Here is a 26,270-nt window from a genome sequence, read left to right on the forward strand (position 1 = left end):
AAGACTGACGCGTGAAGATACAGACGAGGCGCAGCTGCTCACCTCTACTCATAGTCTGCAGATTTGGCATCCTGAACAGATCCAGGGAGCATTTCCTGTCCAGGTCAGCAGGGTTTATTAAACCTGATGCTTCAAGCTGGTATAAATGTTCTTTTCTACCTTGAGGAGAGTTTCCTTTCGATACTCGTCCACTGCTGCCAATAATGTGGCGATAACTCAGCAGATGTACAAACTGTTATTATTCACCTCCCACTTTTTTTTAAGGGCCTCACATCATCTCTCTCTGTTTCTCTCTCTCTCTCTCTCTCTCTCTCTCTCTCTCTCTCTCTCTCTCTCTCTCTCTCTCTCTCTCTCTCTCTCTCTCTCTCTCTCTCTCTCTCTCTCTCTCTCTCTCTATCTGTTTTGGGACAGACAGCTATAGCTCATCCTAAAACACACACACACCCTCAGACACGCTATTAACGAACACATTGTTCCTGGGCCGCTTTATGACGTTGATTGATGCGTTAACTTCCTGCCACTGAAAGCGATGGCTACATTTTGTAGACATCATTCACCGGCTGCTAATAAACCAAAAACCCCAGGTCAAGGCACCATCACATCATCGCAACTTCTTGGAAAGGAAGCGGGCGGGCAGCCAAAATGCATTAGTTTTTCATGGGTGAAAGAGAAACATCCATATAATTTATAAATGTGTACATCCAGTGTCTTAATTCATCTAAACACACTAGGAATATGATGACTGATGTTCATTTAATTCCTTATCTGGATCCAGATGTTTTTGGGCATAATCCCATCCGAACCACCTTGATTTCACGGTTGCTGCCCAGTTGCCGTTTGACAGATCAGCAGCCTTCTTTCATACGTGACTACAATCGTCCCACGGCCGCGCGCTGCTTCTCACGTCCCGCTGCCTCGCGTGCCGCCCTGACGCCTCGCCAACGTCGCACGCGCACGGAAACCTGCAGTGCCAGCGCGTTTTGCCAGCACCCATGCATCAGTAATGTGCTGTGCTCCGTCCTGTGCTATTGTCAGACCCGGTGTCCAGTTTAAGCATGCTGCACTTCCAACCAGATGAGCTCCAAATGTAACAATGCAACGACACCATCGACCTCCCAGCTCTGTACATTTCAGTGCCCTCCTCTGCCAGCACTCACAGCCTCACTACTGTAATTAAACAGCAAGAACGTCCTTGCTTCTATTCTTCTTAAGGTTAAGGGGCCGTAGGTTTTTTTATTGCGAGGTCTAAGTCATCCTCTGGCTCGTTTTGTTCCATTGTGATGTGAGAATAGGGACGAGCTTGGGGGGAACCAGGGCATGGGTCGGATCAGGGCTTCCTCGTGAAGAAAGGTTAGAAAGGGCTCTGATTAAGGGGTTGCTCGGCAAAAGGATGACACCGGGTAATCACAGCTTTTTGCTGTCAATCCATCTGCTGCCTAAACAAAAGAGCTCGTTAGGCAAATCTAAATTTGACAAGAACAGCCCGAGCTGCTGCTGGCAGAAGAATTGTGTTGCTCCCTATTTATATTTTCAATTTCAAGGGCTTTTATAAGTTACTTGCATCCTCATATCGTTATACAGGCAGAAGACCAGCAAGCCGAGGTTTAAAGGTCTCATCTTCCCTTCGCTGTATTTTTTTCCTTATTTGCGTGTACCTGCTTATGCAGAGTCGCCGAGCACTCGGAGCAAACGAGGAGAGACGCAGGTGTACGTTGGCCGGCGCCTCAAAAAGCCCATTAGTTCACAGTACACAGATTACAAAGCTGGCCGGGCCGGGGCCGGACCGCGACAGGGCAGCGCAGGAAGCAGACCTAATCTGCCTGCTAGCAGATGGCTCCCCCGATCACACACAGCCACCTGCCTGCCAGCCATGTTGGACCGGAGCGGCCGCCCACGGCGAGGATGGAGAGGGCGCGCGGGCGGAGGAGGAGATGATTGTTATTGAATCTGAAATGTCGACCGGTTGAAACGGGCACGTTATTTAGGTCGGGGCAGCCTCGGCAGATTGATTCTTTTATTCCGAAGATAAACAGATGAAAGACAAATGAAGACTTCACATATGGCTTTTGGGTCGGTGATTATTAGTATGATGCCTTCATATGATCTGAATCACTGCCTTCTGTCATTCTCCTTCCTGAAATGACCTCATCTGTCCACTTGTGGTAATACTGTAATGGAGAGTGTTTTAAACACTGGATGCAGAATATGTTTCCGTGTGAGGTTTTGCAGTCTGTCATGTGTCTGAGGTGTGAACAGTAGCGCGGGGCATTTTTAGCGTTTGCCTTTCCTTGTGCAGGCGGATGGCCGCGTTGAATTGCGAGTCAGTGTTCCCCCAGCCCGCAGCGCACGCTAATCCCAGCTGCTGTCACTAACTGGGGCTCAGCTAAGCAGCATCCTAACAGCTCAGCACATTACACCACGAGGGCAGTCACTTGGAGGAACTGCTGCTTTATGTTTGCTCTGTTTACTTGGCAAGCAGGGAGCGCGCGCGTGTGTGTGTGTGTGTGTGTGTGTGTGTGTGTGTGTGTGTGTGTGTGTGTGTGTGTGTGTGTGTGTGTGTGTGTGTGTGTGTGTTAGACCTGCAGAACCTCAGCAGCTGAACACAATCACCATAATCTTCACTCGTGTACGTACTGTAGTGAATATAAGCTGTTCATCATTGCATTGTGGGTAATGTTTTGAAGTAGCGGTGCTCTGCTGTAAATCCAGATGGTGGACACTTAATTAACAGGCAAAACTTTCTGCTGTCTCACCTTTGCTCAAAAGACACGCATGTTGCTTCTCACTGTCGCTCATGCTTCAGACCCTCTCTAGTGCATACTGTACCTTTGCCCCCCCCCCCCCCCTCCTCTGGCTGTCGTCCTCCCCACTTGTTCTGCATTTCTGAGCGACTGCCTCGTTCTCCCTTTCATCTGCCGGCGCGGAGCAGCGCTTTTCAAAATCCGTGCGCGCATGTGAAAAAGTTCCCCCGCGCGCGGTTGGGTGCGCAGATGGCATAATACGGTGCAGATGAAGGGCGTCGGGATGTGGATGGAATTTGCCGAGATAAACACGCTGGTAAATACACGCCTTTCGTTTAAAGCGGCGACTCGACACCAGAGAGGATTTCTGCTTACATTATGCTCTCAGTCATGTTTGCAGGCAAACATCAAACCCAGACGCGGTAATATACAGTATTTTTAAATCTCTAGGAAACAATGTGTCCTGTGAGGAAAGATGTTCCACAACTGAGCCTCATTTAAAACAGAATACAATAATACTGGCTTCATTTTCCATTTTGCGCTGTTTTTCAAAATGACACATGTTCAAATAATACTAATTGAATGAACATAAACCTTTCTAAGATAAACTACTTCTGTTGAGCAAAGCAATTTCTGTTGTCTCTGATATAAAACCTTGGAGTCTCTTTAAAGGTATTCTGCTGTTTTGTTTTGTTGGACGTGCATCTCCTGTCGCTGTGCCCTTCCCTCCGTCTCTCCTCGCTCCCCCGTGGCCGTCAGCCCGGCAGACGAGCTTTGCCGACGCGCCAGCGGGGACTTACCTGTCCTCTCCAATTACCCAGAAACCCCCTGCTCAGTAAAACGATCAGCGCTATTGATGCCCGACCGCAGACGGGTCGGCAGACGGCGTAACACCAGCAGAGAAGGGCAGCGACAGAGTTACAAACGGGCCGATGAGAGGCATAGGTAATTAAAAACCCGCGAAAATAACATCAACGCCTGAGCCGCGGTGACAGAGGGAGACGGCCAGATTTAGCAGAGGCAGCGCGTGGGCGGTAGGAAGTGTATGTGTCAGAAACTTAAGGGAACACTGTCCAGAGCAGACAGGATCGGGGACGTGCTGGATGAAAGGCAGCGGAGAAGGTCTTTTAATTCAGAGCAAAGTGTAGGAGTCCTGCTGACACTCTCGCAGGCTGCGAACAAGTCTCTGTTCTTCCGTTTGACTCACACATCTTGCGCCTCAGCCAGAAATATTTTTAACCTTTATTAATCAGGGAGAGGACATTGCTAAGCACAATTCCCTTTCTTTTCCTTCCCCTCCTGCTTTACTTGCTTCAGACTCACATACTTGTAAACACTGTATGCCTCTGCTCACGTCTTCGCTGGCCCCCGGTGTGCGACCCACTGACCCTGTCTCCTCTTTCAGGCATGCGGATCCTGGTGACTCTGCTGCTGGACACCCTGCCCATGCTGGGCAACGTGCTGCTGCTCTGCTTCTTCGTCTTCTTCATATTTGGTATTGTGGGCGTCCAGCTGTGGGCCGGCCTGCTCCGAAACCGCTGCTTCGTGGAAGACAACTTCTCTTTGTGAGTCTAAACGCTGCTCAGTTGAATTTCACTTCCTACATTACTGTTTCAGGGATTAAAATATATATTGTATATTCCCATATGGTTTTATAGGCTGACTGTACTAATGCGAACTTATGGAGAACCTACTGCTTCGATTGGTTTCCTTCTTTTTTCACCTGCTGAACTAAACTCTCACCTTTTTAGTCAAACGCAATTAAAAAATCACTATTGTCAGCAGTGACCTTTTAAAGAGTCATATTCCTATCTCTCCAAAGGTCGCTGGAAGCATTTATTGTTTTGGTGTTGGCTCAGTAAACCCTGACCTTTACCTCAGAACTAGGTCAGGCACCGAAGTCAATAAGTTCAAACATTATAGAATCCCATCACAGTGATGAATACTGGGCTGTGAATAATAGGAGTGAGCCCATGTGGCCCATGGTATATGGAACACGAGCACCCATGACTTATTCATGCTCCCTATGTCACCCTGGCTTCATTACTCTGCGTAGGATTTATGACATTTCTCAGCTATAATTTAGGTTCGGGCCTAATGGCTTTGGTGAGTTGGCATATTTTTTTCATCATCATAATCAACTTTTTGACATTCTTCTAGCATCTCGAAGGCGCGTTTAAGCCTGGCTTCGCTCTTGTCCCGATAAACATTTTGGTGCTTCGGGAAAGTGCCAGCTGTGAACCTTTAACCGGTTGAACCCTGACTCGTTATTAGGCTCATTATGGCGTGCGAGACAGGCTCTCGCTGGGGTGTGATCAATCGCACGCGGCACCGGGGCGCTTTGAAGCCGCGCGCCGTCTTGTACATCACCGTCAAGTGTGAAGCGGCTTTTAGGAAGGTATAAATACAAAGCAGACTGGAAGGCAGGTCTGAAGTGTAAAGGGAATAATAAGGTGCTGCAGGGCGCTCGAGGCTGCGCTGCAATTAAAGCGGCCCACGGGCTGAATGTGCGCTGACGGACGAGCCAGGCGTCGCACAGCAGACACACAGCAGTTCTTCAGTGCTGCGTGGTGCTTTGACAGAGATGCCAAGAGATGCTCGAGTCATCATACGTGTCTTTCCAGTGCACACAATGCCCTGCTTATCTGGCACTGGGCCGTTCCAAACAATTCCAGCTGGTTCTGCTGGTTAATTTATACAACTCGAACAAGTGTTATTCAGCAAAAACAGCTCAGGGGCTGTTTGCAAGAAATTAAAACATGCAGACTTTGGATAAAATCCATAAATCTCCAAATCAGAATACACTACACTTCATTTTCCTACTGTAGCAATGAGGATTTTTCAGCAACATGTTGCTTTTAAAGCATATCTTCTATCACCTTTCATTCTGTCCCAGCCCCCTCTCTGTGAAGCTGCAGAAGTACTACCGCACGGAGAACGACGACGAGAACCCCTTCATCTGCTCGCAGCCCCGGGAGAACGGCATGCGGGACTGCGGCACCGTGCCCAAGCTGTACGAGGAGGGCGGCCTGCAGTGCACGCTGGACATACACTCCTACAACAGCACCGACAACACCACGTGCGTCAACTGGTACCAGTACTACACCAACTGCTCCGCGGGCCCGGTCAACCCCTTCAAGGGGGCCATCAACTTCGACAACATCTGCTACGCCTGGATTGCCATCTTCCAGGTAGGGTAGATAGTAGCACACATTCAAATGAATTAGAATTTTCATTTTTACTCTACTACTGATTGTATTTTATTGGTTTTATTTATAGGTGATTACTCTGGAAGGCTGGGTGGACATCATGTACTTTGTGATGGATGCTCATTCCTTCTACAACTTCATCTACTTCATCCTGCTCATCATTGTAAGTGCTGCTTCATGTTCCCACTAGAAGAGGGTCAGGTGTCAGCAATGTGAGCGTGTAAACGCCAATGTCATCTCCTCCTCCTGTTCTTCATTCCAGATTGGCTCATTCTTCATGATCAACCTCTGCCTGGTCGTCATCGCCACGCAGTTCTCAGAGACCAAGCAGCGGGAGAGCCAGCTGATGAAGGAGCAGCGCGTGCGCTTCATGTCCAACGCCAGCACCCTGGCGTCGCTCTCCGAGCCCGGCTCCTGCTACGACGAGCTCCTCAAGTACCTGGTGCACGTGATCCGCAAGGGGGCCAAGCAGGTGGCGCACGTCTGCAGGATCCTGGCCCGCCACGCCGGGCTCAGCGTGGCCGCCTCGCCGCCCGCCGCCGAGCCCCAGCGCAGCCAGAGTCAGAGGCGGAGGAGGAAGTCCAGGCAGGGGTCGGTGTCGGTCCATCACATGCCGCACCACCACCACCACCACCACTACCACCTGGGCAACGGCAGCGTGAGGGGAGGGAGCTTCAGGTGTCTAGAGGGGAGGGACGTGGAGGCTGGCGTTCGCCCCAACGGGGGCCAGCTGGCGTTGGCGCCGCCCTGCGTGACGGCGGCTGTCTCCGACACCAACCTGGCAACCCTGTCCAACCGCACCGCCTCCTCCTCAGTCCACAGCCTTTTCATCCCAGACTCCCACCGCCGCAGCCCGTCGCCTGCCGGCGGGGGGCCGGCTTCGGCCTTGGCTCCCGCCGCTTCGTCCCGGCCCCTGAAGAGGAACTCGGTGCCTTTCGCCGCCCCCGCTCCCAAGAACTACCCCACGCTGCAGGCCAGAGCCTTGGCGGAGTCCAGACGGGGAAGCTTCGCCGGCAGCACGCTGACCAACATCAACTTCAACCTCAATATCCCACACGCGTCCGTTGAGAGGCGACCGTCGAGCGTGGCGGACGCGCTCGGTCCCACAGGTACGCTACTCATCAGACACTGACAAAGATCACACAGTTCCATTGGCTGCAATTATTTTGAATCAACAGAACTTTTGTAAGGAAAAAAAAACAGGAATGCAATTAATGAGCATCTTATTTAATTAGAATCTGGTCAGTGTCATTTTCCAGGTAAATCATAAGTGTTCTGCTTCCTGCAGTCACCTATTTAGTTTGGTGTGATATTGATTTCCTGTGCCTGAGCCTCAGACGATAACACAATGCGGGCCGTGTTTTATCCTTGACACACTGGAAAAGTGCTAATTAGAGTCACTAAGTGTTAATCTCTGGCGGTGAGCCGCATTCACCCCTGCTCCGCTCCTCAAAGCCAGTCAGAGCGGCTCTGTTCAGGTTTCACAGATGGTGGAAACCGTGGCCGGCGTCCAGCCAGGCCGCAGCCCCGGCTGCAGAGACGAGGCATTACTCACACAGAACACAATGCCCGCCACCGTCAAACACACTCTGACACACGTGCAGCCGAACCTTTTTCACAGCGTATCTTTTCCATTGGAGTCGACAGTTCGTCTGTAGCACTTCATTTATGTATTGTGTCACAACTGGGCCGATTTTGCTGTCCGTCTTCGCCTCTGCGTGTCGCAGCCCAGCTCTCCTGCCAGCTGTCGGCCCGTGACCTCAGCACCACCAGCAGCGCCATGGACACGGCCGCGCTCACGCTGGACCCCGAGAGCTGCCCCTTCTGCGCCAAAGCCCTGAGCGGCGAGGCGGAGGGCGGCGCCGAGGGCAACGAGGCCCCCGGCGACTCGGACAGCGACGGCGTGTACGAGTTCACGCAGGACCTCCACCACAGGGACCGGCGGGACAGCAGGCAGCCCCGGAGGAAGCGCCGCAGCCTGGGCAAGACGGCGGCGAGGGTCGTGCGCTTCTGGAGGCTGGTGTGCGACACGTTCAGGAAGATCGTGGACAGCAAGTACTTCGGACGGGGGATTATGATCGCCATTCTGATCAACACTCTGAGCATGGGCATCGAATACCACGAGCAGGTGAGTGGGTCTCAGTATGATTGAATGCAGCTGTTGGATGGGGATGACAATGGAAATCGACACGGATCCATACTGGGTAGTCAGATGAGGCATAATGAAAGAATGCAGGAAGATATTGTGAAGTTGAACCTCTTAGGTCCTCTGTGCGCATGATTGCGTAAGTTCCTCTTCTCCCACAGGCCCAACTGGAATTCCTGATGTTTCTTTCTGGGCCTTTGTTTACACGAGTGTAATTACAGCCATGTGAGAGAGAAAGCGGAGCCAGCGAGTATGACAGAGAGCGAGTGAGAGGAAGAGGAACTGGGGTTAGTTAAGGGGTGAGGGAGCCCCCACAACAACAGTGACAGCTCTTTCATTTTTTCTCCGGGGGCTTCTCTCATCGACGCTAACTAGCTGTTTATACCAGGACCAGTCCGGTCTCCCGTCTCTGCCTCATCCTGCTCTCTCAATCCTGGCCAGTGTGTGTGTTGACATACTGTAGGCCCTTGAGCTGATGTTGTTGTCGGGACAACATATCCAAATAGATGCAATACCTGAGGTAATGAACCCAAAGGCAAGCCGATCTGAGAAAGTGCTGTTCCTCTGATGCTATAATGACATAACGTCTGCCTCTGACGAGGGGAAAAAGCAGATTGGCTACTGACAGCAGCAGAGCACTTTACAGTGACATTGTGTTGGGTTCCGCTGTGGTCACTGAGTTTCACTTCATTTGTCATCAGTTGTTTTGTCCAACTTCGATTCTCTGTTTTACTGCATCTCTTCGACTCCTGAGCACTTTATTTACAGTGGAGCCTCTGTTGGCTTTGCAAGGTCAGAGGTCACCACCTGGTGAAAAGGTGCTGGTTTGTGTGTGTGGAGTTCCCGGTTCTGTTTTTCTCCCGATGAAGTTGATGTTTCAGCTACTGACGTTACTGTGATCAAACCGTGTTTGAGGCCGTTGCGTCTTGGCCGCGTGTGGCTTCGTGTAACGTTATGTAATGCATGTAAAGCGACACCACTGTTGTGTTTGTTTATGAAGGTGTACAGTAGGTGTGTCGTAGGAGACTGAAGTCAGGCTTTATGAGGTTACATTCGGTCCCTGACCCACTGCCTATAAACAAATCCAGATGCCAAACAACCTCACCACACACGCTGGAGCTTTTATAGCTTTTAAACTCTGCAGCTTTTTTCAGTCATTTTTCTTCCTGTCTCCTCTCCTTCTACCCGTTTTCCTCCATTCCTTTGTTTGTGGTTCTGTTCCGTCTTTCACTTTGCTTCCTTGTTTCCTTCTTGTTCCACATTGTAGTCTATCTGTACTGTGTAGCGTCCTCTTCTCCTTCACCCCGACCTCATCCTCCTTATTTCGCTTGTCTTTGCTGCTTTGGGCGGAATGGATCCTTCTGGTCTGCAGACAGGCGGTTGAAAGCATCACAGAGATGCCTCATTGATTGCGAGTTCATCGACATTCAACAGACACGGGGATCATTCAGCATCTACTGGTGTCTGCTGCTTCGAAATCCTCACACATCCTCCAGTCCGGCCTTGTTTTCTACCCACAGCGTTTCCCCCCATGTGGTGAAGCAGCAGTTTCAAACATGTGCCGTTTTAACCACGTTATTCGAATTCAGGCTCTGAAGTCGGCTTCGTCCCGTGGGCATAATTTAAAGCCCCAAATCACCATCAATCACACAATAACCACAACACACCTCTCGGAGGTAATAACGGGAAGACGGACCACGGAGAAAGCTGCGCTGCAACAGCACCTGCGGTGAAAAGGCTGCCTTCTCAGTAGTTTATCCATCCATCCACATTAACCTCTCCTCCGCATACACGCGCAATACAGCAAGCGACAGCTCTGCCCAAACGTCAATACGAGTGTGCGTAACAACTTCAGCCTCTGCCATCATCAGCTATTAAGCACGCGCTGTCCAATATTGTGGCAGTTTACCCAGCGCTCATTGTTTATTTCCCGGTGACATTTGCTGTGTGGATTGATCCCAGTTGCAACTCGTACATCTGTCTGACAGCTGGAAATGAAGCCTGACACGCGTCATCAGAGGGGGACGAGCGGCGCTTTAAGCTGTCTATTAGCCCTGTTGGGGTCTATTTGATCCCCCCCCCCCCCCCCCCCCCCCCCCCCCCACAGTCACTACTGTAACCAGACGACACACACACAGATTACAAACACTGCCTGTTTGTAAAGGCCAATCAGTGTCTCTGTGTGCAATGATTATATATAATATGTGTATTAATCATGAATTATGCAAATACTGTAATTGCGTATGTTTTTCACCACACAGCGTGTGATCAATTAGAAAGGCGTGAGTTCACATGTTAGAGACATTCTAGAAGGCAAATTTAAATCATACTCACTTACAAACCATATCATGTTTAATCAAAGTGAGATTTCTGCCACTTTCATACAGCATGTGGTCCCAGATCCAGCTCATATGCAACCTCTGATCCAATGGGTCTGACTCCTTTCTTGCTTGTTCCCATGCACCCACTGTAGTACAGCAGACACGGCAGCACGCGTGTCCAATGCAAATGCATGCACGTCTCCTACAGTGCGTTGAGGGATAAAGAAATGATTAAACAGAGAGCTGGATGGGGATGACAGAGTGTAAGGGCTTGGAATGAAAGGATAGAGGGGAGTGACGGGTGGCGGAGCGGAGGCAGACGAGCCGGATGAGAGGGTGTCTGCTTCATCTCCCCGCGCAGTTTCGAAGTGTTGCCATTTATGGTGGAGCTGATGGAATACTTGTACGTCCGCCAACTGTGTGAAACAGCCCACAGTCTATTTACTCGGGAAGGTCAAGCTTTTGCTCATAAGGAACGTCCCCGCGTTTCCAGACGTCTCCCGTCCGTCCCCTGTTCCCGGGCCGAATGGTGCTGATGCAAATATATTAGAGGAGGAGGAGTGGGATACGCCGCTGGTACAGTTGAACCTTTTTAGCACTGGCATGAATATTGATTGAGCGTGTTGCTGTTCCATGAGCACAGAGTGACCTGAAGTCACTTCCGTGTCACTTGGTCCACATTTATACACAGTTGACTTTATTAACCTTGAAAGCTTTTCACATAAAAAAGGCAGTGATAGGATTTTTTATTTAACTTGTGAGTTACACATTGGGGCATCCCGTTCTTTAGAATACATTTTTATTCTTCACTTGCTGTACTCTGAAACACTTCATCGACGCTCTCATTGTTCTCCTTCCACCGGAGGCGATATTCACTCTCAACCTTTATCTCGCACTGTCCCAGGATTGCCGAGTTGGCGTCTAAAGGCGCTGGCCTCACGCCAAGACAAGCCCAGGACGAGTGTTTGCCTAATTTGGACCATAATGAGATGTACATTGTGAAACAACATCCCTCTAATCCTGGTTTATAGAAGAGAGCTTTTTCCAGCCACGGAGGCCAAGGAATCAAAAAGGGGAGAATCAATGATGTGATCAAATGGTGGATTCAGTTATTTGCTGGTTCAGTGAGATGTCAAATAGCGCGATGATTGTGTTTAGCAAGCTCTTCTCCCTCTCCTTTGCTCTGGATACGCCATTTTATTCCGTTCCCGTGTCTCATCCCTTTGGAAAAATCCCCAGCGATTTGAGTTGTCCAAATGGTATTAAATGCAGGTAAAGAATTAAGCCCCGCGAAGCAACATGTAAAGGTCAAATATAAAAAGTCGGAATAACCTTCCAAGTATTTTAAAGACAAGCATGAATCATAGTAGCTGCTGCGTCTTCCAAGTTTGGTTTAGGGAGCAAAATTTGCCAGAATAATCATTAAAGACAGAAGGCGGAGTGTTTGGAACATGAATAATCTGCTGTTTGCTGGTTTACAAATCACTAACCATAGCACAGCATATAAAAAGAATCTCTGTGGCCCCTGTTACTAATTATCTCCAAGTTTTATGGTGCTTCAGGTTTTATGCTATTTCCAGTTTAACTTATCCGTCACCCCCGAACCCGAACCCCGCTGCTGGGAAATCATGTGGCTGTGGCTCCCTCTCAGAAAGCACTGAATAACTATCTGAATTAACATACTTCTGGTTGCTGTCTGAATTCGGTGCACATAAAACAAAATGTACTTTCACATGGAAGTCTATTGAACTTAAGCCACTTAGCTAACATGAATTGGCTCAATATTTATAATGGCAGTCAGGTTATTGTGTTTTCTGACATGACGATAATAATAATAATGTAGAGGCACATTCTGAGATGTGGCATCTGTAGTAGTTGAATTGAACAGGCAGGGTTGGGGCTCAGTACATGAGCAGGGCTCATACTTTATCACAGGCTGCCCCACCTGAATCTACTACTAAAGGTCTATGACCTCATGGGTCACGCGTGGATCCTGGGATGTTTGGAATTAGACAAGATCAACAGGACTCTTAATTAGGAGGCTTTATCAATGAACTCAAGTGGGTGGTGGAAAATAACCCATGAAGCCAGCTTCAAGACAGTTTAGTTATTTTAACCATCCAGTGCAGTACTTCTCTGAACTGAGTTATTAGTCTATGGATTTATGGACTTTTGAGAAGCTGTCATGTGAGAAAGGTGTTTTGTGCTGTACGGTAGCTTCTGTAGGACCATAATAAATCATACTGCACCTAATCCTTTTAAAACCAAACCAGGACCCTTATTAGCTATAAATAAATCTTCCTGAATCAATCTGTAAATAATGACATGTTTGCAGCAAGCCATCCTCGTCATGCCATTCATTTGCATTGCAATCACGGCCAGCCAGTCATAATGGGGAGGCTCTCCTTTTTCATGCTTGAGGGAAAACCACTTGATTAGGCACACACACACACACACACACACACACACACACACACACACACACACACACACACACACACACACACCAAACTGACAGTCTCAAGCTGAGCGGAACCCGGCGTCCCCTGTAGATTAGATCACATCAGATTAGGTGACATTACATTAGCGCTAACCAGATTACACCATTCCTCATGTAACACACGGACTGAACCTCCTAATGCTCCTGCAGCCTCATTACTCAGGAAACAGCCGTCGAAGGAAGCAATTACTGTACTGTACATACAGACTTGTGCACGTGCTCAAAGTCACCTCCCCTCCAGGTCGTGCGCTCACATCAGTAGTCAACACTCCTGTGTTGATAAGATAACGGCCGTGGACCCTTGCTCGTGTGCGTGCCCTTCGCTTTTACCTGCGCTCCTCATGCGCTCTCCTCTGTGAGAAAACGCTTTTACGGCCTCGTTCGCCCGCAGTAACGTGGCTTGAAGTGCGGAATATCTAATATACAAGCTGAAACAATAGCGGCGCAGACGTGGTGGGGGGAAAAATAATGACCTCAGCTCCAGTCTTACGGCCAGATGTCTGCAGTCCAAGTTTCACCTCGTAAAAGCTGTACTTCTTGTTCTGGCTTATCGACTGCAGCCATTATACAGCTCCAAAAGTGTGTGCACGCACTCACCTACACGCCGGTGTGTGCACGCGGCCGGATGATTAGGGTATTTTTGGATGCGCTTCAGTGCTTGTTGTGCGTCTCTCTGCATGCGAGGGCATTGATCTGCAAGAACACACAAACATCTAAGTGTCTCTGCGTTTGTTAACACTTTGAACCGGTCCCCCAATCGCGCCGCGTGCAACCCGTGTGCGTTTGTGGGCACATGAGGGACCCGCCGCCGCCAGCGCTCGTCCGCGTACAAACGGACGGGCACAATAAACGCCGCGGGATCAAATGGACGGATTCGTCTGTGTCTGTGAACCGAGGGAGAGACACAGGAGACGCAGACGATGACAAAGGGGCGAGATAAAACGGGGGGGGGGGTTGTTTTTCAGGAAGTGGGCAAATGATTCTTTTTTAACAAGGAGGCAGGAGAGGAACGATGCTGTGACCCTCTCTGCAGAGCATGTTTCATATGAGTGTGCCAAAAAAAAAAAAAAATAGAAGCAAGACAGAACTATATCACGTCGACTGAAGCCACACCAATTAATAAGTAATGTAATTGGTTGCTGCTTCACGCACAATTAGCTTGTTTCCTCTCCACTACATGCTGGAGAATGAATGTGTGTATGGTGATATTTATCATGAAGATATCATCAACATGCACAAATCTGTTGTATAAACATCAGTAGGATTAGAACAGGACAAGCCGTCCCTTAGCCCCGGTTCGTCTCCATCCAACTCACTCATAAATCACTTTCATGAAGGTCGTTTGCTTCTGTTTTGGAGGTGATTACAGCCTGTTTTGCATCCCCACGTGTTGACAGCAGAGAAGCATTGACCAAAAGCAAAGTTACACTTTGAGCGATGGTGTAATATTCTGTGTTTCTGTTACTGGACTCTCATCGTTGCTTCTGAGCCCAGCGCTTCGTCCGGGCCCGGTGGGAATAATGACTCCATCCCGGGCAGCGACTTGTAAGCGTCGACTGGTTCCAAGACGTCCTCCGCGGACAGTGGTTGTTGATACGGACGCGAGTGACCCTTTTAAAGTTTCAGCGAGTAGTTGCTCTTCTGGCAGAGGACGTTGACGCGGAGCTTGAAGCCCATTGTTTCACTGCTTTGCTTACAACTTGAATCAGCGCTCGGTTTAGCACTTCAGCACCAACTGTGGTCCCAAATGTTCTCGCCAGTCCGTTTTCCATATCGGACGGAGGCCACTTGCATATGTGGTCCTAAACCAGAAATTATGGATGATAACTCATGGATGGATTGACTGATGGGAAGTTGAATGGTTATTATTATGTGTATTCAATAAATGTTTATTGCTTTGAGGCAGGGAGACCACATCCACCAGCCCAAACGGACCCAAGCAGTCTAAAAACATCATCAGAGACAATGTTTCTTATCACCCGACGTATTTTTTGGTGCGGGGGACACACTGGTGCTGTAATGCAGCAGGCGGAGCCCTTATTTTAGCCTGCGTCGCTCCCTGTATCCATGGCAGTGGTGAGTAATCGCCGCTTAGTGGAGGCCCACCAGGACCAGGCTTTAGTGGCTCACACCGTGTTTACGTTGCATTACATCACCCCCCGGACCGGAACGTGCGCATGCGGATCGGGCCCTTCGGCGCCTTCCGTCCGCTGCGTCACGCCAGTGCAATGTGTTTGTGCGACACCGCGCTTCAGTTATGTAAACTGTGTGATGGGTAGAGGTGAAGACGGAGCTTGCCAGGGGGGGGGGGTTCCCACCGTCCACAGACGCACAACGTCATTCTCTCCTCATCGGTAATTGCAGGTTCCCGCTGTAGAGGTGTGATTTACATGTGGTGCTTTTTTTAATCCTCCGGCTTGTGTTCTTTCTCCATTTCCTTGCTTTCATTGCCTCACTCATGCGCCCACGCTCCAACACCGTCTCTCACACACACACACACACAAGCCAGTTGTTTGATGTCGACGTGAGTGGCAGCCCGGGCCTCTGATGAGCTCCGAGCAGATGTCACGGCTACATTGAACCGCGGTGGGCGCGTCCTGCGGGCGAGACAAAGGTTCTGTGTGCGGCTGTGGGAAACGAGGAGCCGGGTGTGAATGGACGGGTCTGTCGGGTTTTAATTAGACGCGCTCATTAGCATCTCCCGCGTGCAGGTGAGATGCTGCAGGTGCTGCGGTTGACATCATCGTTAGCTGGTACAGAACATGTTTTACCTTGCCTCAACCTTTGTCTTTGTCTCCCGTCGTGTTCCTTCAGCCTGACGAATTAACCAACGCGTTGGAGATCAGTAACATCGTGTTCACCAGCCTCTTCTCCCTCGAGATGCTCTTGAAGATTTTGGTGTACGGGCCTTTCGGGTACATCAAGAACCCGTACAACATCTTCGACGGCATCATCGTGGTCATTAGGTGAGTCGTGGAGCAGGGGCTTTGTCAGAAAGCCCTTTAATACCACAGAGATCCTTTTCTTGCTGCTCCCTGCTTTAGTTTTTAAAGTAATGCCTCCAAGTAACACACAACCTAAAGGCCTTGGTTCTGATTATACAAGGAAAACATAGTGCTGTAATGAACCCTGTGGGAAATCAGCCGAGGCAAAACTTAAAGGCACAAGCACATTAGCATCTTAGCCAACAAGCTATGATATTACAGGTGTGTGAATGCATTTAACCGTTGCTATTTTCCTACTGTGGGAATTATAAGGTGATAGTTGAACTTTAGTACAGTATATATTTTATTTTTACTTTTTAGGTGCACTCCTTTGACTTCAAGCTAAAACTTCTCTTTCTGACATGTACATATTCTGTACGGTGTGCAGTATTTGTTGTTGTTGTTTGTAATAATGGGTTCTCTGGACAGCGTGTGGGAGATCGTGGGCCAGCAGGGCGGTGGTCTGTCGGTGCTGAGGACCTTCCGGCTGATGCGGGTACTGAAGCTGGTCCGTTTCATGCCCGCCCTGCAGAGGCAGCTCGTGGTGCTGATGAAGACCATGGACAATGTGGCCACTTTCTGCATGCTGCTCATGCTGTTTATATTTATCTTCAGGTAAGCACAGAGAATGAATCAGAGACAGAGAGAGTTTGTCTGCAGTCCACAAATTGTTGGAGCTAATACAGTGACACATTAGCAGCACTAACCCCATCTATATGTGATGACACGACAGTGTGGAAAAAAATTAAACTGGCAGATTACAAGGTAAAAGTAGAGTGTGCGTGTGTGTGTGCGTGCGCGCTTGAAGCTTTGGGAGGCAGAGATCAGTATGTGTGACAGAAAGAATGACATGAGGCTAAGCGATTCCCTCTTCTCGTCAGCATTTCTGTTTTGTGCCTGGTTAGGCTTTGAGGCTGAGCTCAACACATTCGGTTACAGAGCCTCTCTGCATGTCTGATACACAACCACATCCACATGCAGTACGGGTTCTGTATAGGTGACGATGTAAAGTTATTACTCTATAATCTGTTTAGACTTTAAAGAAAACACGTTTAATTGAATTTTTATAATAATTTTCAAGCTATGCTCATGCATTTTTTGACAGATCAGTTGTTTTATTTAGTGTAAACATCCTGAGCTGTAGGTGTCCTTGTGATGGCGGGTGACACTATCCATGGTGCTGAACCTGGCAGGCGCACCCCGTGTGCACTTCCACTCTTGGCAACACAGCAAGTGTTTAGAAACACATGTCAGCTTATTGTGCGATGGACAGTAATCCACACATTAACTTGCCATATGATGCTGGCCACATAAAGCTCCATTCAGTAATCGCCGCTACCCTCTGTACCGTAGATGCAGCCGCAGCTGTTTCTGCAAGAGCAATTTGTTTGTACTGACTCTAATTGCCTTCCGTGATGTAAACATTTACCTCTCTTGTTCCCATTGGGTTTTTTTTCCTCTCCCTCACACCTGTTGTCAGTATTCTGGGGATGCATCTGTTTGGTTGCAAGTTTGGATCCGAAAGGGACGGAGACACTCTGCCAGACAGGAAGAACTTTGACTCTCTTCTCTGGGCCATAGTGACTGTCTTCCAGGTGAGATGCTCCTGCTTCACTGTGCGATGGGTCATTTACTAGCAGGTTTATATGAAACCCACAGCCTATGAAGTCCCCGACTTCATAGGCTGTGGGGAAAAAGGTTTGCAGGGAAGATTAAACTTCTTCTATACTTGCCGAGGTGCCTTTAAGCAACTACTTTAATATGATATGTTCCCTTTTTGATTAGTGCTGACTAAACCTGTTCCGAATGGAAAAAGTCAACTTCTCCCCTAACAAATGAATCAAATATCTTTATTATCTCTCTCTTACTCTTTTACACATCTAATTGCTTTTTCATCCTATGCATAGTGTAAATATTCATAATACAACCATCCATCCTGTTCAGTATTGTGTATGTGCAGTAAGCATAAGTAATTTAGTGAAACATCTTATTAATTAAGAACAACATAATTTATATGGATGTCTGTCTGTTCAGATCATTGCACATTTTATTGGTTCCCACACATGGAAACAGATGGTCTGAGAAATCAGAAGTACAAAGCAGAGTTATGAGTCTACAGTACCAGTCAGACTTTGCAGCAAAGCAGATCATCCGCGTCAAGCATCTCCTTTTAGAAGTCATCTGGAAACATTAGAAACTCTGGAAAATCAAGAATCGATTGTTTACAGTAAATGTGACATTTCTATCAGTGCATACAATATGTGCCACGTGAAAGCACTAAAGTTAATTTGTTCTCCTGCAGATTTTAACCCAGGAGGACTGGAACAAGGTCTTGTATAACGGCATGGCGTCCACTTCCCCGGTAGCCGCCCTCTACTTCATCGCTCTCATGACCTTTGGCAACTACGTGCTCTTCAACTTGCTGGTGGCTATCTTGGTGGAGGGCTTCCAGGCGGAGGTACAGTTCAAGTTAGGCCGACGAACCAATCTGCATGTCCAAATGAGGCCCCCCACAGACAGGAGATAGTGTAACATGTACTGGCTGCAGGCAGCAACATGTACGTCTCCCTTGCACTCTCTGCAGCGGGTGAAGCGAGGACATGAGCTCGCAGTAGTTGCAGTCTTCCATTTTCTTCATCTTGCCGTTAGCCTCTTTTCCTCCCACTCTTCCCCCCCCCCCCCCGCCTCTGCAGTCATCCTCATTATTGTTGTGCTTATTTGCCAATGCAACTGTGTCATAAAGTAGATCATGAGAAAAGTATTTCTGCTAGACCAGCACACGTCGCCCCAACAGCCTCACACCGACGTTGTCTCATCTCGCCCCTGTTATCGTTCACTTTTAATTTATGGAACAAAAGCAGCTGATTACTTTCTGGGAAAGACATTTCCTCCAATGTTTTCTGGGCTACAAGGAGTAAAGAAGTTGACTCTAACCTCTCTTTACTTTTCAGCCAAGCCTTTTGGAATTATTTGAGACAGACAGAGCAGCGGAGAGAAAGGAGTGGAGGCTGAGGCAGGAGAGAGAGGATAAATCACGAGCGCGGTCTATCTTTGGCTGTCTTTGTCTCCTCGCTCGCTCGCTCGCTTGCTCTCCGTTTTTTACGGGGTGACAGCACCTACGCTTTGATCTCCGACGCTCTTTGGCTCTTTGCTCGAGAGGAGGGGGGGGGGGGGGGGGGGGGGGGGGGGGGGGGGGGAAGAGGTGGCAGCGAGAGAGGTTGACAGCTTCATAAAATATGGATTAATTGGAACGGGCTTCTCCTGTTATTTTGCTTATCTGCTCTACAAATGTCAAGTGCATGACTTCAGCGTCTGGAATCACACTGGAGTGCGGTGTGCACTGACCTATGATCATTTATTGAAGTTGAAGTAAATTCATAAAACCTTTTACATTTATTGCTGTCATTAAGCTAAGTGAATCCAGCATAAGTTGCGCTTCAACCTGGAATAACCGCGTATTTGTATTTAGGACTGTCTGTGTACGTGAACGCACACGTGGACGCGGTCTGACACACGCTCGGAAACCACTCGCTCACGTTCCGCTCTCCTCTGTTATCTTCCAACTTTACATCCTTTTCTGCAAACACCGAGTTTATTTTTAGTCCGCCAAACTTTTCCTGCGTCAGGGTTGCTAGGTAACGAGCGCATGAATGACTTAAACCCTGCCAAGGGAGATGGAGCCAACACACACACACACACACACACACACACACACACACACACACACACACACACACACACACACACACACACACGCTGCCATGCACACATTAGTTTGCGTTTAATGGCGATGTTGCTTTGGCTATAAAAGCAGAGACAAATGCACCCTATGACTCGTTGTTGTTCTGTTGCTCTGCTTTACAATCCATATTCATTTCTTCCTTTCTATTGTGCATCTTTTTTTTCTTTCATCTCCGAGTTTGACAGTGTTGCCATGTGACAAAATCCCAGATTTGCTGCAGAGAGTGCACCCAGCTCCTCTGTTGACAGAGGACAATGTGTTGCAGTACGCGTCCGTCGCACAACGAGCATGTACAGTATTTCACAGTGCAGCCGCCGCACAGAGCAAAGCACTCGCGCGCCGCAGAGGAGGGACATCCCGAATGGTGCCAAGCTCTCATTTACTGTATATGTCGGCCATTTTCACGTGTGCTTTTGAATGAAACCTATTGCAACTGTACATGTCACTTAACCAACTGAACAGTCCAGCCTGGCTGTGCTTTAGCTCTGCTCTGACGTGCTTTTAAGGAACTCACCTGACCTGTTCCCTGTGATCCAGGACTGTTTGGTTGCATGGTAACGTCGGCCTGATGCAACAGGCTCCAGCTCCTTTAAACTTCTCCTTCTGCTCTTGTGGACTGCTGTGGTTCCACCTCTCACCTCTGTGCCTCTCTTCCTGTCTGCGCCTCCCTCTCCTGTCCGGCTGCGCCGATCACTTCCGCTGTAGGAAGTGTCCAAGCGGGAGGACTTGCATGCCCAGCTGAGCCTAATTCAGCTGCCTGTAGACTCAGGGGTATGTACAGCACTGGAGCGCTGCCTTCCCTCCCTGCATTTATTGACTGACTGTCCTCCCCGTTTGTCCCTGTGCCGTCCCTCACCACCGACACTCCCCTGTTCCCTGTGGATACTTTGCAGCGATGTCACACATCAGTCAGCGGCTAAAGCTTGGAGGTCCACATTCTTGGTTTTGGCCATGGTTTTACAGGGTTCACTAGCACTAAAATAGATGCATCACCTATAAATAAGCATAATTTCACCTACTGTATATTTTGGTTAAACCAAGCAACAAGTCAACTTTGATCCACAGACATTTTAAGACCTTAACTATTTGTAGTTTTCCTGCCAAACTAATTCAATAGAGTACTGAAGTGGAAGTCCAGTGAATTTTCTGCTTAGCCTCTGACTTTCCATTGGACCTTTTCCAATCTTGAAATGAACATTAAATTCTACTGGATGAATTTTTAAAAACTCAAAAGAGGAAGGCTGCCTGAAAACACAAAGCAGCTCCTGAGCTGCATTTTATTCATTGTGTTGTGTTGCAACAGGTAGTGATAGTTTCTATTCTAGGGCCTCATTTATCTGCGACTGGCCTCGTCAGTATTAAACAACATGTGGCAGGTAAAGAGCAGGGCTGTAACGTGTGCTCGCCCGTGTTGCCAAAAACAGAAGACCTCCAATAGAGTATGTTTGCCAGAGGATGTGTCACATCAGCTGAAGGTCTTCCGCCGCTTCCCGCATGCTGCCCTCACTGCTGAGACTCACCGGAGCCCAGAGTGGCTGTTTGGAGGAGTTTGGGGCGCGACAACAGAGCGCTTAAACACTTGCATCGCCCCTGTGTGTGTATGTGTCTGCATGTGTGCGTTTGCTCTCTCTTCTTGTCGTCTTTATAAGCAGACTCTACATCAAACCTCAGCTTGAATGCTCACCTCCCACCAGCCCCTCCGCCCCTTCTCTTTTTTGTTTCCAGCCTCAGGGTGAGAACACTGCAGCGGCGCTGCCAAAAATCTCCCTCTCTCTGTGGCTCTGGATGAAGCTGGAGTGACGGAGAGAGAGAGAGGGGGGGATGAGAGCGAGAGGAGCCCCGGCTATTTGGGAGGCCGGCCGGACTAGAGGATGGGAGCTAATACTGCAAATAGCGAGGCGAATCAACGGTTTGCGTGACTCAGGCTCTTAGTACAAGGCCAGTACACTTTGTGAAATGAGCCTTTGGAAAAACAGAGGGTTGTACATCTTGTTCTGCTCTCCTCTGATTTTCCAAGGTTAAAGGCTCTAAGAAATTAATCCTTTCTGACTTTTCCAAGTGGCCGATAGTCTCAGTCAGACCGTTTGTGGAACCTCTTTGGGATCTGACTTCAGGGTGCCGCTTTTGACTGGATAAGGTCCGTTGGGTACAACAGCTGAAACAGCTGAGCTACTGAAATTCTGTTTCAAGATAAAGGGGGGAAAAATACAAGTCATGCTAGAAGGTGATCCCCTGTCCCAACCTTTTGATCTGTGTTGCAGTAGGAAGCGGTCAGATTCCATGTTTCACATTTGTTGTCATTTCTTTGCTGTTTTGGACCCAAAAATTAAATTCGACTAAATGTCGAATGGTGGGCACAGGAACTGGGTTGGATATCACACATCATGAGAATGCATTTGTGTTGGGTTGTGATTTTGGTTTACACGTATACGATTATTTCCCATCCTTCCTATCGGCTGCCACCCGCCGTGGCCCATTCACATCATCTTTGAAGCCGTGTAATTGAGATCCCACTGTGTGCTGCGGGGGCCTATTATTGTCTGACTATCAGCAGCCGGCCCAGTCTCACCAATCTCCTGCACCTTGTCCAAATTGAGGTGGTCGAATTTAAACAAACTAACCAAACAACCCCACTATTTCAGGACCAGATGTCCCTGGAAAGCTACAGTATCATCACTTTCTGTAGTCTGCTTAACAATATTGATTAAATTCTCCCTAAATACTAACATATTGATGTGGAGGCATAGAAATTAATTAAACCAAAATAATATCTGTAATAGTTTTGCCTCAAAATGCAGTAATTGAAAATCTAATGTTCACTGAAGAGAACCTTCTCATCCCAGCTGGGTCTTTTTTGATATTTGCTGTCTGGCAGCTAAATCCCTTTTTTCATAGCCAACTATATACTATTATACTGTACATATCACAGTCACATATCAAAGTTTAACACTGTCCTACTTAAAGACATGTATTTCTGCTTATACCTGATCCAGTAAACTTTATATTGCTGCTACTGTAAAGTGGACTTTAAACACATTATGGTGATGACCTATTAAAGCAGTTGTGCAGAGAAGGCCTCACACTTTGATGTTCAGTGGCCTTTAGGGCATGTGTGCAACAGTCCTTCTGCAGTCAAGCTGGTTCAGAGTGTGTCCAAAGAATTCATGGCCAAGTGGACTGACTTCCTGTTGGCTCCCCACACACACGAACAGCATTGATTTTTTTTTATTTTTGTTCTATTTCAAGTAGTGATGCTTTAGATTACACTTCATCAAACTGATTAGATAAAAGTAATATGAAAGTATTTCTTTTTATGGCTGCTCTTACATACAAGCTAAAACATATTCATAGGCATTTTCCAACACCACCAGTTCCACCTGAGGTAGTTGTTTCTTCGTCTATGTGCCAGAGATAGGATGAATCGGCCTTGGGTTGTTTTGTCTTCACCTGGCCTTGTAACCAGTGGTGTATTCGTTCTTGGTGTGACTTTCATTTTTCTGTGAGCACACACTGTCCTTCACATCGGTTTAACACTGATCAGGACCTGTTACAAGGTTCCAACCAAACCGTGGCTGTAGTTTGTGTCTTCATCCTTCAATTTAGGAGAGACAAAAAACTCCCTTTGCTTTTATATTTAAATTGACCTCGTGGAACCTTTCGAGAATTTTATTACAAGCGGTGACTCTTACAAGCCCCTACTCACAATGCGGCCATCATCAACACAAAAGCAGGAAAATCAGTGCAGCAGTGGATGAAAATGAGCAATAAAAAATAGTGAGCAGCTTTTTAAACGATGCCCACTGTGAATATGCTCTGTATTCAAAGCAAATGACAGCTCAAGCAGTGTGCAACAGGTCTGTCCCTGAGGCCAGCCATGTTTCAGCAGACAGAATGGAGGTGTGAGAGACGGCGGATGCGGTATTAAATCCTAAGACCTGCTGCGAGAGGCAGATGCACAAATACTATAAAAAGCAGAAGGTTATGGGCAAGAATGTTATGAATAATAACTTCCAAGCCTTGAGCTGATTACCCTGCCAGTTCATTAGCACTGTAGCTGCTCTCCTTACCCACTTTCACAAATGTTACACACTCTCATAGCAGCTTAAACTAAAATAGGAAATATGGAAACCCAACAAGCCTCCAGTAATGAAAGACAGGGAGCAGTCTGTCCACTATCACCTTGTGTTTCTCCAACACCTATGGGAAGAAATTTGCTAGTTCAGAAAGAAGTGTGTGGTTTTCCCACATGCAGTTTATTCCCTTTGCTGCCACAAAGGGCTTAAACTTCACCAGGGCAACATGTCGTCCTGCACCTTCGAGCGTGACGACGGAGTCGGCAGTTTCTCTGGCGTTTTTCAACAAACGTGATCAGGCGCCCTGAGGTTCCCTGCAGTCGCTTTGTAAATGAAGGAGTGTATTTCATGGCCCGTCTGTGTGAACGGTACAGAAAGTGAAGGAGGAATATGGAGAGAGGCTCATTTTGGCCTCGCTGCCTGCGATGACGACAGAGGAGGAAGTTCTACTTGTTGTGCTTTTAGCGTGCGGGCGTGAAAACCGCAGACCTGGCAACCGCGGTTTAGGGGTCGCGCCGGGCTCCTCCTCTGTCCTCCCGCTCTCTCCCTGCATGGCGACGCTTTCCGTTTTAAAAGCGGGGGGGTCTGCGTTCGGGGGCGACCTGGACCCTGCGTTTCCCCCTAACATCCGTGCGCGTGTGTTTGTGTCAGGGCGACGCGTCCAAAGCCGGCTCGGAGATCGATTCCTTCGCGCGGAGCATGGAGGACGTCAACGGCAGCAAGAAGGACCTAGCAGCCTCTGCAGGTAAAACACATGAAATATGGACACCCAGTTAAAGTTGCATCACTTCTCTACTGAGGGACACACTAGGACTTTTCAAACTTCCACAACTGGCAAAACTTCTCTTCCGCCCGTTTAACTGAGCCTTTTTTAGCTGCCCTGCACATCACACACTCCGTCTGTAACCAGTCATACACCAGCAGAGCATGTAAAGGTGACTTCATTCAAACCTCCCCTTCATTTGTGGTCTGCTCTTCTCGGTTTCTCCCCGTCGGTTGGGGACCGCACTCCGTAGGCGCGTGTCTGGCTTCCTCCCTGAGCGGCGATGAACCTCATCCATAATTCCTCGCACGCCAGCTCCTCATCCTCCCTAATTACTAAATAGCCCAGTGGAAACAGACAACTTCCGAACCCACTGTGCGGCGGCCCCTCGCTTCTGCAGCAGAAAAAGGCTTACGTGGCTGGAAGGCCTCGGATAAAGGCAGCTACTGTAGATGGGGAAGCGGGGTTATTAAAGTTGCATTCCTCCCCCGCGCATCGTGGATCTGTTTCGAAACCGCGCGTACCATCAAATGAGTGACCTCCTGAAAAATTCATCCATTTTGAAGTACAGTTATCCGCCCGTGTCCCGTCGTCTTGTTGTTCTACTTTGGTTTCATTTATCACTTCAAATTCCCTCAGTCATGTTTTTACATTGAACTTTTTTTACTGTGTCCGTTTCTCTACGTCCTCCTCTCATCACTGCCTCCTTGGACCCTGCTCATGTGACCTCTGACCTTTCCTCTCAGCCAACTTCCCCATCACTCCTCCGCCTTGCTCTTAACCCACGTTACAGTTTGTTCCGCCCCTCTTTCCTTCACTAGTGGTGCCCGTGAACGGCCACGTGGACCTGAAGGCCAACCTGACTCCGCCGCTCATCACCCACACGGCCGCCACGCCCATGCCCGTGCCCAAGCTGCCCGCTGCGGGCGACGCCGTCCTGGGCTACGAGCCCCGTCCAGTCAGCAGCGTCGCCGCAGACCCGGCCTGCTACGACAAATCCCCGGTTCGTACGGTTATTATTGTCCTCCCATTCACAGAGCATGTGGCAGCACTCGGGTGTCACGTCGCCAGCATTAATGCGCTTGTACAAGTGTCAGGAAACCCCCCCGGCCCCCACCGCTAGCTTGTTTTCCCCTCGAGAACCTCGTCCTGCTGATGTGGGGACATTATTATGATTGATGTGCCAGTCTGACGCTCTTTCCTCTGCCACTCTGCGTTTGACAGGGACCTGAACAAATGCAGATCTCCACATCTGCTGCTGTCTGTTAGCGTGAGACCCATTTGAATTCAGCTCACTTCTATTTCAGAAAGCTCATTTGGATGAAGGAGCAATAGAATTAATTAACTGTTCTAAGATGCACTTCAATCCTTGTTAACACTGTTTTACACCCGTCCCGTCCCAGACCAGTGCACGGAGCGCGTCCCCCTACGCCCCGTGGAACCCTGGGAGCGGCTGGACCAGCCGACGCTCCAGCTGGAACAGCCTGGGCCGCGCCCCCTCGCTCAAGCGGCAGAAGCGCCAGTCCGGGGAGCGGCGCTCGCTCCTCTCCGGTGACGGCGGCTCCAGCTCGGAGGAGGGCGAGGGAGGCGGCGGGTTGATGGAGGAAGACGACGCCTCCATAGCGCGGACCGACTCCATGTCCCGGTCACAGAGGGGGCCCAGGCATCGGAGGATGGAGTCGGTGGAGACGCGGAGCTCCGTGGATTTGCCACCGGACGCTCTGCTGCAGGTGACTTGACCCTGAGGCGTACAGTAGCAAACAAGGGAATAGCTTTATTGCACATTATAGT

At 48.8% G+C, this 26,270-nt stretch overlaps 1 protein-coding gene across 14 annotated transcripts in view; it reads left to right on the forward strand.

The window, feature by feature from the left end:
* Nucleotides 1-26,270, forward strand: part of cacna1g (calcium channel, voltage-dependent, T type, alpha 1G subunit) — a 115,149-nt gene that overhangs the window by 54,255 nt on the left and 34,624 nt on the right. For 11 of the 14 annotated variants that reach the window (XM_055504300.1, XM_055504308.1, XM_055504298.1 and 8 more), the window contains exons 6-18: nucleotides 4,147-4,306; nucleotides 5,638-5,932; nucleotides 6,021-6,113; nucleotides 6,213-7,059; nucleotides 7,678-8,078; nucleotides 15,732-15,883; nucleotides 16,331-16,516; nucleotides 17,382-17,496; nucleotides 18,204-18,359; nucleotides 20,349-20,414; nucleotides 24,368-24,461; nucleotides 25,301-25,482; nucleotides 25,883-26,209. In XM_055504300.1, coding sequence (XP_055360275.1) covers nucleotides 4,147-4,306; nucleotides 5,638-5,932; nucleotides 6,021-6,113; nucleotides 6,213-7,059; nucleotides 7,678-8,078; nucleotides 15,732-15,883; nucleotides 16,331-16,516; nucleotides 17,382-17,496; nucleotides 18,204-18,359; nucleotides 20,349-20,414; nucleotides 24,368-24,461; nucleotides 25,301-25,482; nucleotides 25,883-26,209 — 3,074 coding nt within the window. The remainder of the gene's footprint in view (nucleotides 1-4,146; nucleotides 4,307-5,637; nucleotides 5,933-6,020; nucleotides 6,114-6,212; nucleotides 7,060-7,677; nucleotides 8,079-15,731; nucleotides 15,884-16,330; nucleotides 16,517-17,381; nucleotides 17,497-18,203; nucleotides 18,360-20,348; nucleotides 20,415-24,367; nucleotides 24,462-25,300; nucleotides 25,483-25,882; nucleotides 26,210-26,270) is intronic. The other 3 variants (XM_055504303.1, XM_055504307.1, XM_055504309.1) reach the window with 1 other exon arrangement.

The sequence above is a fragment of the Betta splendens genome, chromosome 19 (genome assembly GCF_900634795.4).
Source record: "Betta splendens chromosome 19, fBetSpl5.4, whole genome shotgun sequence".
In the NCBI taxonomy this organism is placed as follows: Eukaryota; Metazoa; Chordata; class Actinopteri; order Anabantiformes; family Osphronemidae; genus Betta; species Betta splendens.